Source organism: Mesoplodon bidens (genome assembly GCF_964165515.1).
Source record: "Mesoplodon bidens genome assembly, chromosome: 14".
Lineage (NCBI taxonomy): Eukaryota > Metazoa > Chordata > Mammalia > Artiodactyla > Ziphiidae > Mesoplodon > Mesoplodon bidens.
The window spans coordinates 69,037,885-69,050,665 of NC_138170.1; the positions used below are offsets into that span (position 1 = coordinate 69,037,885).

Genomic DNA, 12,781 nt, shown 5'->3' on the forward strand with positions numbered 1-12,781 from the left:
ATTTGGTAACAAAGTTTGTACCCCTTAATCTGCCTCACCTGTTTCTTTCTTCCCCTCACCACCACTCTCCCCTCTGGCAACCACCTGTTTGTTCTCCGTATCTATGGGTCTGTTTCTGGGTTTTTGTTTTTGTTTGTTTTTTTTTGGCCACAATGCACAGTTTACAGGATCTTAGTTCCTTGACCAGGAATTGAACTTGGGCCACGGCAGTGAAAGTGCCAAGTCCTTACCATTGGACTGCCAAGGAGTTCCCATTCTGTTTCTGTTTAGTTTTGGTTGTTCATTTGTTTTGTTTTTTAGGTTCCACATATAAGTGAAATCATACAGTATTTGTCTTTGTTCTTCTGGCTTCATTTAGTATAATATGCCCTCTGGATGCATCATTGTTGCCACACATGGTGACAAGATTTCATTCTTTTTTATTGCTGAGTAATGTGCCACGTTGTGTGTGTGTGTTTGTATGTACATGCATACATACATAGCACATCTTCTTTATCCATTCATCTGTTGGTGGGCACTTGGATTGCTTCCATATCTTGGCTGTTATAAATAATGCTGCAGTGAACATAGGGGTGCATATATCTTTCCTGATTATGTTTTTGTTTTGTTTGGATAAATACCCAGGAGTGGAACTGCTGGATCATGTGGTAGTTCTATTTTTAATTTTTTGAGGAATCATTCTTCTGTTTTTCCATAGTGGCTGCACCAATTTACATTCCCACCAACAGTACATGAGGGTTCCCTTTTCTCCACATCCTTGCGAGCCCTTGTTATTTGTTGTCTTTTTGATGATAGCTATTCTGACAAGTGTGAGGTGATATCTCATTATGGTTTTGATTTGCATATCTTTGATGATTAGTCATGTTAAGCATCTTTCCATGTGCCTGTTGGCCAACTCTGTGTCTCCTTTCAGGGCTTTTAAATAGTAAGTGGAAGCAAGCCTACTTTGGGAAGAGTTACTGCCTTCTCTCAGAGTTGCTGACTGTAAATACAGCATTCAGGGACTTGTATTCTTGGCATACCCAGCAAGTACTTGTAGCACGTGGTGGATTGCCTCTCCCAACATTGATATTGTATCCAGCAACATTTCTAAATTATTTTCTAATCTAATGGTTTATATATAGGTTTATTCTTAGGATTGTCCACATATACAAACATGTGATTTATGAGTAGTGGCAGTTTTATTTTTTTGCCATGTTATACTGGCTAGGGCTTCCAGTAAAGAGTGACATAGGAGTGGTAACATCAATCATCCTTTTCATTCTCTATATTTATAGGTAAAGTTTTGAATATTATGCCATTTTAAGAATGATGTTGACTACAGTAGGTTATTGTAGACACTCTTTATTAGATGAAGTTAGTTCCTTTCTATTTGTAGTCTAAGAGATTTTATAATGAACAGATGTTGAATTTTATCAGTTGCTTTTCCTTCATCTACTATTTCAGTAGATATGTTTTTTTCCTTTATTCTGTTTATGTGGTAAATTATGTTGGAACTCTCATATATTGCTGGTAGGAGTATAAATCGGTACAACCACTTTGGAAAACTGTTTCTCAGTATATACTGTAGTTGAACATGCATCAGAATCACCTGGAGAGCTTATTATGATGCAGATTCCTGGGCCCCACCTTCAGAGTTTCTGGTTCAGTAGATCTGGGCTGGGATCTAGTAATTTGCATTCTAACAGATTTTTAGATAGTGATGGTTTTGTTCTTGGTACAACACCTTAGAAACTGCTGGTTAAGACATTGTAGTAATAAGAGCAAAAGACTAGAAATTACCAAAATAAGAGTCCAGCTGAAGAAATTATGGTCCATCTGCCAGTGGAATCTTTTGCAGGTGTTAAAAGGAAGATCTCTTATGTTCTGTTCTGTTCTCTTCCCCAGGATATATTATATTGATTATATTTTAAAAATCAAGGGTATGGACAATTTCTAGTACATGTGTTTTTTTGCTTAAAGAAGTGAGTTAACATTAAAATACACACACACACAACACACACAATGTTTTCACCAAAACAAAAATGCAAATAAAAAACAATGGAAGGATAAAAACTAATATAAATTATTTCCTTTAAGGGAAAGGAGGTAATAAAGTTTGTGTAGACAGGGGAGGGAGCTAGACTTATATGAAAGTAACTTGTTTTATAGTTTTACGTAATTAAACCAATTAAAATTTTAAAATGCACTTTCTAGAAATACCAGACAACTTAAAGCAAACTCAAGTATATGTCAAATTTGAACATAATGACATAGGTAAGTTACTGTAGGATATGTCTTAGGTGTGGGAGACCAAACTCAGAAATCTTAAACTGCCTTCGGTAGTCTTCTTTTCAGTAATTATATTGATATGATTTCTTTGAAATTAAATCTATAATAGAAAACAAGTTAATAGTTACAGTAATGTTATTAGAAACCAGGATTATCTGGGAAGAAAAGCTATAGAAATATAAAATCAGAAAAGTTAAGTGACAATGCTGTAATCATAAATTCCGATTTGTTATCTTTTGCATGAATTTAAAAAAGTTTTTCCTTTGACAAAAATTCTTTTTTTTTGTCCCAGTAACTGAAAAGTTCTAGAACCAGTGGTAACTGAGTAGCATCAAGTGCAGTGTTTTAATACCATTTTCAATAAAAAGGTATCGGGTCTCCTTGGAGAAGGGAGTGCTCCAAGTCTGGGCAAAAAAATTATGCAAGATTTTCCTAGGACTCTTTCTGTGCCAGATAGCAAGGAAGTGGTTGGATACTGCTGGGGCCATGTCCCAAAGATGGTTTACAACTTGAAGGAACTCCCACTACCCCAAAAGTGCACAGTTTGAGTGCCAAATTTTTAATAATTGCTAATGATGTAAACATTTCAAATATGTAAACATCTGTGAGTTGATACTTAAAAAAATAAAATCAGTTTTAAGTGCTGTATTACTTTTCTGAGGCTGCTGTAACAGATTACCACAAACCAGGAGCCTTAAAACAACAGAAATTTATTTATTTTCTCACAGTTCTGGAGGCCAGAAGTCAGAAGTCAAGGTGTCAGCAGGGCTGTACTCCCTGCAGAGACTCTAAGGGAGAAGTCTGTTCTGTGTATTTTCTAGCTTCAGGTGGTTGCTGACATACTTTCCCTATGGCCACATCCTCCAGTCTCTGCCTCTGTCCACATGGCTTTCTCCTCTGTGCCTGTCTTGTGTCTAAGGTCACTTGTCATTTGATTTAAGGCCCACTCGAATAATCCAGGATGATCTCCTTATCTCAAAATCCTTAATTAAATCTGCCAAGACTCCTTTTCCAAATAATGTAACATTTCCACGTTCTGGGGGTTGGGACATGAACATGACTTTTGGTGGCCACCACTTATAGCTCACTACAAGTACTCACTCATTCTGAAACTATACAAAGTCCAAATCTTGGTTGTGCTCCTTACTAGCTGTGTCCTTTGTCAGGCTAATTAAATTTCCAGATAGGGAAAATTTAGATAATACCACCACAATATGCAGGTGTGTATATTTATTTATTTATAAATGTATATCCTTGAAATTTTTTCTTTTTTTTTTTTTGCATAGAAAAATGTCAGCAAGGATGCCATCCCAACTATATTATTTAGTTATCTCAGAGGATAGAATTGGAGGAGATTGGGTGGGGGTAGAAAGAGAAGTTGTACCCATCTTAGAGAGTAGTTATAAGAGTTCAATGAAATTCTGCTCAAATGAACCTAGCGCACCATTAGGCACATAGACAATGTTTAATTCATGGTTGCTCTAATAAAGTTACGTGTCTTGGAGACAATGTAGACACTAAAAGGAATTAAAAGAGATGAGTTTCTCAACGTGTATTTAAATCTTATTTGCTGTTCGTAGTTCTGAACCTTTAGTATTTAAAAGTTAGAGTAAAGTTTAAGTTTCATTAAAGTTATGAGACCAGTACTTGGCATTAAGTACTGGGAGGTATTCCTCATTGGTGGGTCCTGGAATTTTCTTGATTTATTTCAGTTGGCTTTGAGATATGTTCATGGATTCATTTGTTAGAAAGGGCTTTTGCCTTAAAGGGAAACATTCTAAACAGTTTGCCCTGGTAATTACAGATAGCTTTATTATCTCTTTTCCAGGCTACAAAGTAGAATTCTTATGTTCTTTAATGGGGTCATTTTGGCTTGATCGTTTGTTTTCTGTTTATTTTCAGACAGTTATTGGGACAGGTGAGGACATGAATAATCTCAGATTTCTGCAAACCATTAAAAAGAAAATAAATATAGTTAAATATTAATAGTTTTTAGCTTTATTTTCATAATTTCCCTTTAAAAACATTGGTCAAATCAAAAAGACAGACAGTATCAAATATTGACAAGGATGTGGAGAAATTAGAACCCTCATACATTTCTGGTGGAATTGTAAAAAATGGTTCAGCCATCTTGGAAATCAGTTTAGCACTTCCTCAAAGAGTTTAAACATAGAGTTACTGAAAAAACCAGCAATTTCACTTTTAGGTATGAACCCAGGAGAATTGAAAACATATGTCCAACACAAAATTCTGCAAATGAGTGTTCGTAATGGCAAAAAGTGGAAGCAACTCAAATGTCCTTTTGAGCAACTCAAACGTCAGATCAGCTAATGAATAACAAAATGTGGCGTATGCATACAATAGAATATTATTTGATGATAAAAAGGAATAAAGTATTGATACATGCTCTAACAGAGGTGAATCTTTAAAACATGCTAAGTAAAAAAAGCCGTTCACAAAACAGCACATACCGTATGATACCATTTATATGAAATGTCCAGAATAGGCAAGTGCATAGGGACAAAAAACAGATTGGTGATTACCTTGGACTAGGGGAGTGGGTTAGGGAAAGAGGAGTGACAGCTAACCAGTACAGGGTTTTTTTAGTGGGTGATGAAAATTGATTGTGATGATGGTTACACAACTTTGCAAATATATTAAAAGCCATTGAATTGTACACTTTAGGTGAATTGTATGGCATATGAGTTATATCTCAGTGAAACTGTTACTTTAAAATATTGGTCAACATCTAAGTGCACTAAGGATATGGTTTCTTTTTGTTGCTTAACCATCTCAAGAATTATCCAGCTCCATTTTTTGTATTGTATATTACGGTGAATTTTTTTTTAACGCCACGCTTACTGTATGTCAGTTCTTTCCCATATATAACCTTATTATAAGGGTTGGGATACAAAGCTAAATCTAACTATGATAGGTCTTCTTCTTAAAATTGTCCACTGTTGTCCTCTTTAAATGTTGTCTACTGTGCATTCCTTTCTTAGGACATCTAAGAGTCCATTGAAATGACGTATTCCAAAACTTATATATTCCAGTGAACCATGTTTCTACATTCTTATGTCAGGTAGCTACCTGCCAGCATACTTCATATGGTATCTTGAGACTCGTTAGCCATACCATGAGATGCCATTTTGCTCTCCAGGCCCTTTCAGTCCAGCTACTTTGAAAGAAGGCATTAGTAAACATGGATTCTTTGAGAGTCATCACTAGCAGTAGTGATTATTATTTTTATTATTAAGGGGTCTGAATCAGCAATTTCTTTTGTTATCTCGTATCATAGATAATACACTGTTGAACTTTATAGAACATAAAGATCTAATTGCTATTTATTATAAGAGGTATAGGCCCTTGAAGGGAAAACCCTCATTCACATAATACTAAGGTTTGGCTAAGCTCTGATGAGGTATAAAACAGCTGGTGATGAAGTAGAGAGTGGTTACATCCTGTGCAAACCTACACTGATTCCATCAGAGAAATCCTAAAGTACCCTTTCACATGGGTAGACCTAAAACTATTGATGTAAGAGATGAAGGAATATAAAAATTAAAGCTATGGTAGTGTTTGAGGTGGAATGGCCTTATTGCCTTCCATTTTAAAGATAGGGAAAACTGGAACCCATTCTATCAACCCAGGGCTCTTCCACAATATCATGTTGTTATTAGATTTACCTTAAGAACATAGATACTGTCCAACGGGCTCTAGCATCTTTTCTAAGTTTTATCTTAGTTGATGACTCATGGTTTATATTCTACTTCCTGCTTCTTCAGTCAATTCTATTGAAAAATTAAAGAATGAAAAGTAATGAATACTAACATCCATCCCTTCCCCATCCTATCATCCTTCACTAGAGCTTTCTGAGGAAATAAACTGAAAAGGGAGGCTGTTTGCAGTAGAACTCCAAAAAGAAGATCCTTCCCAAAAGTGTTTGGTCACAGTTCTTAATACAGGTAGCAGCATATGATTGGGGAAGGAATGGTGCTTGATATCAACTCTAATAACAAAACTTTTCATTGTCATTTCCCCCCCTAGTATCGTCTAGACTGTCACAACCATCCTCTCCTCAGTCAGGCTGCCCATCACCCACCATTCCAGCAGGTAAAGTCATTTCTCCGTCACAGAAGCACAGCAAGAAGGCACTAAAGCAGGTAATCATGCTATTCTGTTTATCAGAATTATAATCTCCTACATTAAAAATGCATGATTCTGGCAGTCAGTGAAAATTTCTTGAAAGAACGTTAGGGAGAAATTTTGTGTGGTTTCCCACTTTGTATTTAATAAGTTATGCACCTCTGTGTTATAGGTTTATGGTAGATACTCTTTTTATCACATTTTAAAAGTTCCTGATTAGTTTCCAGTTTGCTATGAGGGGTGTGTGTATGTGTGTGTGTGTTTAATTAAGAGTAGGTATATTGAATTTCTCAGGTTGAGTTTCTTCAGAATTTATGAAGATGATCAGGTAGCCTTTCTCTTTAAGTCAACCAATATACGGAACTCCAGGGCTAGACTTTCTAATGTTAATGTATTGTGTAGCTCTCTGGAATAAACCCTATATGTTTGTTATGTAATTTTTAATATGTTAATGGAATTTTCTTATTTAAGATTTTAGCTTCGATTTTGTTATTTTCTTGTACTATCCTTATACAGTTTTGGAATCAGGATTGTTCCTAGCATCTAAAATAAGTTGTATAGCCCTCTATTATTTTTCTGATTTTTGGAAAAAATCATAGAAAGTATTTTTTTCCCTGAAAGTTCTGCAAATCTCACTTTTACAACTGTTTTCCTAGCATTTCAATTTCATCTACTACTACTGGTCTCTTGATTTTCAGATATTTGAGCCAATTTTGGAAATTTACTTTTCTTAGAAAATGCTCCATTTCACTTGATTCTTTTCAAATATTCATATAAAGTTGTACATAGTATTGTTTTTTATGTTTCTCTTTTGTTCATCATTGTTGTTCATTTGTGATGTATCTTCTTTTTTCTCAGTGTTACTTGCCAACTATTTTATTGGGCTTTTCAAAGAACTTGCTTTCTATTTTTTGAAATGCAAATTATCAGTAAATTTAAATTTGACTAATAATTAAGGACACAGACTAATTTTATCCTCAGATTAGTATATATAATACAGCTTAATTATAACATCAAGCACAAGCACTGTCAAGTATGTGGGAAAATGACTACTTGTAGTTTGCTGGTGGAATATAAATTCTTACAGCTACTTTGGAGAGAAATTTTATGTTTATTAAAATTTTAAATGCATATCCCCCATGACTAAGTAGTTAAATATTTGGGAACTTATCTTAGAAAAATGCATGTATTCATACATACTTATATACATAACACACACAGAAAAGTGTTTGCATTAAAGTTTGTAATAGCAAAAACTTGCAAGTGGATATATATATATATATATATATATATATATATATATATATGAATTCCTTAATAAACAGCGGCATATCCATATGCTAGAAAATTATACAGGGTTAAAAGTTTACCTTGTAATTAAGTTTTTCTGTATGAATAGACATGGAAACACCATCACACTATAATGTTTAATCATTAAAATCAAGTTGTGTTACAACATTCATTAAAAACATACACATAGCCACATATATACCCAGAACAATAGTATATTTTTAATGGAAATATGAATCTGTATATACACACAAACACATACATATAATGTAAGTGTAAAAAAAGCTCAATAAGGAAAAATAAATTGATGACTGTGGTTATCTTTGAGGATTGGGGAACAAGACTGAGTGCTGGGCAAAAGAGAGTTTAGCTTTATGTTTGAATTAAATGGTAAAAATGTATTCATGTCATAACTGTTTAATTAAAATTTTAAGGGAGTTCTCTGGCAGTCCAGTGGTTAGGACTCAGCGCTTTCACTGCTGGGACCCAGGTTCAGTCCCTGGTCAGGGAACTAAGATCCCATAAGCTGCGCAGTGTGGCCCTATATAGATAGGTAGGTAGGTAGATAGATAGATAGATAGATGGATGAGATAAATTTTTTTAAATTAAGTAGGTCTTAAAGTGTTTAAACCAAAAGTGCTTTTATTAAAAGATGTCCAAAAATTTGATAAGGTTAATTACAGTCTGCCTGGGTATCCTGCAGCACTTGTATTTTTACACATTCTTTGCAAGAGTTTAACTTAAAGTATGAGATGCACTTTGTTATAAAGCAGAAACTAACACACCATTGTAAAGCAATTATACTCCAATAAAGATGTTAATTTAAAAAATAAGAAGTATGAGATGCCTCTTTTCCACAGAGAAGAGGCAAGTATTTTAGTAAGACTTGTTAGCTTATTCATGACATATATACTACTCCGTGTTATTCTCCTGTAATCTCAGGAGTCAAATACTGTATTTCTTTAAGGAATACCAGTATGAGAAATTATATAAATTAGATTGTTGGTGTGTAAAGTAAGGCCTTGCCTCCAGTATATGTTTTTCATATTATTAGGTGAGAAAACTTAACTTCAGTGTAAGTTATCCTTTACCCCAGTGAAGGTTTTTTTTTGTTGTTTGCTTTTTAAATTTTAAACAGAATTAGAATAGGGTTTGTAAGCTAGTGAGGGAGGGGAAAACCGAGTACAGTTCTTAAACAGAGAGGCTGCAAGTTATTTTGTTTTCATCATATATCTGAATTTACATGATCATAGCAGAAATAGATAAGATCAAGTGGTTCTATTAAATTTTGCATTAACTTAGAATGACCTCTAGGTACTGTGAATAGAAAGGAATGAATACTAATGGCTGCCACACAGGAAGCTTACAAACATTTTCTGTTCTGATTGCAAAGAATGAGAGACAAGCTGTAATCAGTGATCAGACAACACTGACATTATGCTTCTGCCTCACCTATTATAAATGTTGTACGTGAATGTAAGCCAGATACCTGACTCTCTCAGTTTCTTTTCTCCACTGACAGCTTAGATCAAGGAGATCAAGTGTTGCCACTGTGCTTGCATGGCATAGCCAGAGGTATATGTGAATGTGAAAAGGAGAAAACCATATTGTGAAAAGGGAACGGGAGACAAGTAGGCAGTTATTCCACACTTTTGTACATGATGGTCGTGAAGGTTAAAGCTTAAACTGGCATTTTAATGAGGTCGTAGATGTTTAACTTTTTCCTGAAATGTAGTTTTACTTTCTTAGTTTCTGTCTTTTTTTCTTTTTAAACCCTTGAGTTTAAAAATAGCCTTTATATATCTTTATGATTAAAATCGGGGAAGATATTTGTCTTTCTGTTCATTCTAAATAGTTTAGTATATTCTCTAAACTAAGAACGTCATAGAAATTACAATATTCTGAAATAACCAGAAGGAATCACACTGTTCTTAGAACCCATGTTTTCCAATCTTCCTTCCCTTCAGTTTACTGCATTGCTATAAATTGCTGAGATTTATTTGGTCATTGGGCCAAATCTTACTGCTCTTACCTGAGATCAAATTCAAGTAGTTATTTGCAACCTTTTGTTCAAATGCAGAACCTCTGAAACATACGTAAGCTAAATATTTACATTTCTACATAAAGTTGATGCAAATGGGACTCTTCTTGGTCCAGGGCTTAGAATTCTGTTCTCAGAATGATTGAAAACATCTAATTCTCTGCTACTACAAGTATGAGAAGTCCATGGCTTACTGGTGATTTTTAAGCTCTAAAAATGTTAATGACAATTTCTCACATTTACTTAAAGGAGAACATTGGTAAAAAGAAAATATCCAAACTCCTAAGGATTATTTAAGCCTTGTGTTTAATTAGTTTAGTTTAGATTTTTGTTTACTTTGATGGATTTCAAAGAAATTGGATAATCAGCATACTCTTCTTCACCACTTAAAGTCATTTATTTTTTTGTGATTACTAAAAACTGATTTGTTTTGTTTCTTACAGTCAGTTTTCTCTTTATAGGCTCTAAAACAGCAACAGCAGAAGAAACAGCAGCAGCAGCAATGCAGGCCAAGCATGTCCATCTCCTCCAACCAGCACCTCTCTCTGAAGACTGTCAAAGCAGCCAGTGACTCTGTACCTGCCAAACCTGGTAGGCAGACTGAATGTCTTTTCAGTGAAAGTTTCTTTTTCCAGTATTTTTGTATACCAAATTCATATACTATATCCTTTATTTTTAAATTACTGTATTATATTACTGCCAAATCATCAGTATAAATCCTTCTAAAGTAAAGGGGGAAATTTATGCAGAGTAATCATACAGTTGTTTAAAAATACATCATTGGGATTTGCATGTTAGAATAAGATCAATAACTAACTTCCAATATGTCTAAACTAATAATATTTGGAAGCCTCTAATAAGTCACCTTATAAAGCTGGTGTTTCCAAGATGCTCACACTGAACTCTTCACTGGTTCTCTCCTTTAAAAATAAAAGGTTTTCCTAAGAATTCATGATACATTTGGGTTTCCATTGGACATATCCACAGGCCTTTGGACTTTTTGTTGTTGTTTATTTTGTTTTGAATTTAAACTGGTCTAGATACAGGCTTTGTATTTTATTACACAATTTAGTTTGATGCCAGCTGATCATATGAGTTGGCCAGATTTAAACTGTCTTGCAGAACTTTGCATTTTTGTTAGGAAGGAAATTTACCACCAGAAGCAAATAATGTGCTGAGAGAAGGAAAGGGATTTTATTTTACTTTTTGACTCCTAATTCTCAGACTCAGAACACATTTGAAGGGTCACATTGCCTCATACATAACTCCTTTGGTTAGCATTGAATGATTTAATTGTTCATTTGATTGATTGTTTCGTTTCTGTTTATACCCTCAGGGTCATATTTTATATATATTTTTAATATATTTTTATATATATATTTTCCCCTAGCGATATGGGAAGGAAAGCAATCTGACGGACAGTCAAGCAGCCCTCAGAACTCAAACTCTAGCTTTTCTTCTTCAGTTAAAGTGGAAAATCCTTTGCTAGGCCTGGGAAAGAAGTCATTCCAGAGGTCTGACAGGCTTCACACAAGTAAGTTAATTTACAAAGACCTCAGTTCTCCCACCTTAAATTTTCAACTCTGTGTTTGAAGTACATCAACTGTTTGGCTTAATTGCTCCTTCCTGTTCACCTCTGAGCTCTTGACTGTTCTCATGTTCTTCCTATCCTATCAAACGTCATTCAGAATAAGATCTGTTATCAGCCATTTTGTGGTTTATTTCTCTTTCTGGCAAGAGGTTTCTTTATCCAGCATTATTTACCTTTTGTCTCTGTGTACAGAAAGGTAGAAGGGCTTATAATTAAACATGGCAAACTGAACCCCTTTTCCTGCTTCTTCTAAAATCCCACTATAAAATGAGAATATGGAAATACAAAAGATTAAACCCATTAGGGTGAAGAAAACAAGGAGACAACAGATGGACAGGAAATATCAACAGATTTTGAAAGATAAAAAAACTGGATGGAGTCTTTCACAGAGCTGAGGAGCAGATGCCAGTAGTCAGCAAGCCAGCTGAGCCTGTAGAGCACCAGAAGGGTTTATGCATTGGAGATGCCAATATCAAGGATTGAGGTATCCTTCTCATAGTAGAGACAGATGAAGCATAGGGTTGAGAAGAAAAACCTTTGAAAGTTAATAAGAAGAAGTTTGATGCCTCAGCCTAGCAAGAGACAGGAGATTTATTTTGAGGTGAAATTAAACCATCTAGACTTGAAATTCAGAGACACCACACATAACTGAGGACAGATAATGAGGCAATGTACCGGACTCAGGGAAATCAAGTAAAATACAAATACTAAATAGTGATCCTCCTGCTTGCTTGGTTTCCAGAATGTTAGTAGTGAGGCATATTTCTACCTCCATTACTCTGTTCCTCCTCCCCACCTATGCTTCAGCAAGAGATTGTGGGATTGGTACCTAAAGAAATTGAATAGCCTCAGAAAAAAAATCTGCAGGCAAATTTATAGATTCGCAACTAAAAGAGATCATCTTGATCATACTTCTGTGGAGCTCACCAGTTTACAAGATGCACCCGGGCACCTAAAATTTTCAGTCAGTCTTTTTAGTGCCTCTCTTTTACTTGTGATTACTAAGGATCACCTTTGAAGAAAATCTCCGTCATGAGAGAATCTGAAAAACAGACTCAGAAGAAACAGACAGTTCAGGAAGGAGAAAACTTAATAAACAAATAACTTTAAAAACTATAATATCCACAGAAAGAAAAGATGATAACTGCATCCATGAAAGAACAGAATACTATTTTAAAAATCAGAAAATAAAGAATACCAGGATATTAAATAACATGGTAGCAAAAATAAAAAATTTTAATAGAAATACTAAAAGAGGTGAAGGCATTTCCCACAACATAGGTCAAAGGAGAGATTCAAAAGGAGAGAGAAGGTAAGAAAGTAGGAACACCAATCTAGGCTGTCCAATGTCTTAAATAGTAGGAGTATCAGAAAGGAAGAACAGAAATTGAAAGGAAGGTAAATGATAAGAGAAATAATACAAGAAAATTCTGTAGAATTGA

At 34.7% G+C, this 12,781-nt stretch overlaps 1 protein-coding gene across 3 annotated transcripts in view; it reads left to right on the top strand.

Moving 5' to 3' along the window:
* Positions 1 to 12,781, top strand: part of ASXL2 (ASXL transcriptional regulator 2) — a 131,051-nt gene that overhangs the window by 86,767 nt on the left and 31,503 nt on the right. For 2 of the 3 annotated variants that reach the window (XM_081253600.1, XM_081253601.1), the window contains 3 exons: positions 6,319 to 6,434; positions 10,210 to 10,339; positions 11,139 to 11,282. In XM_081253600.1, the coding sequence (XP_081109726.1) occupies positions 6,319 to 6,434; positions 10,210 to 10,339; positions 11,139 to 11,282 (390 nt within the window). Of the gene's footprint in view, positions 1 to 6,162; positions 6,237 to 6,318; positions 6,435 to 10,209; positions 10,340 to 11,138; positions 11,283 to 12,781 lie in introns of those variants that run through there. The other variant, XM_081253602.1, reaches the window with a different exon arrangement.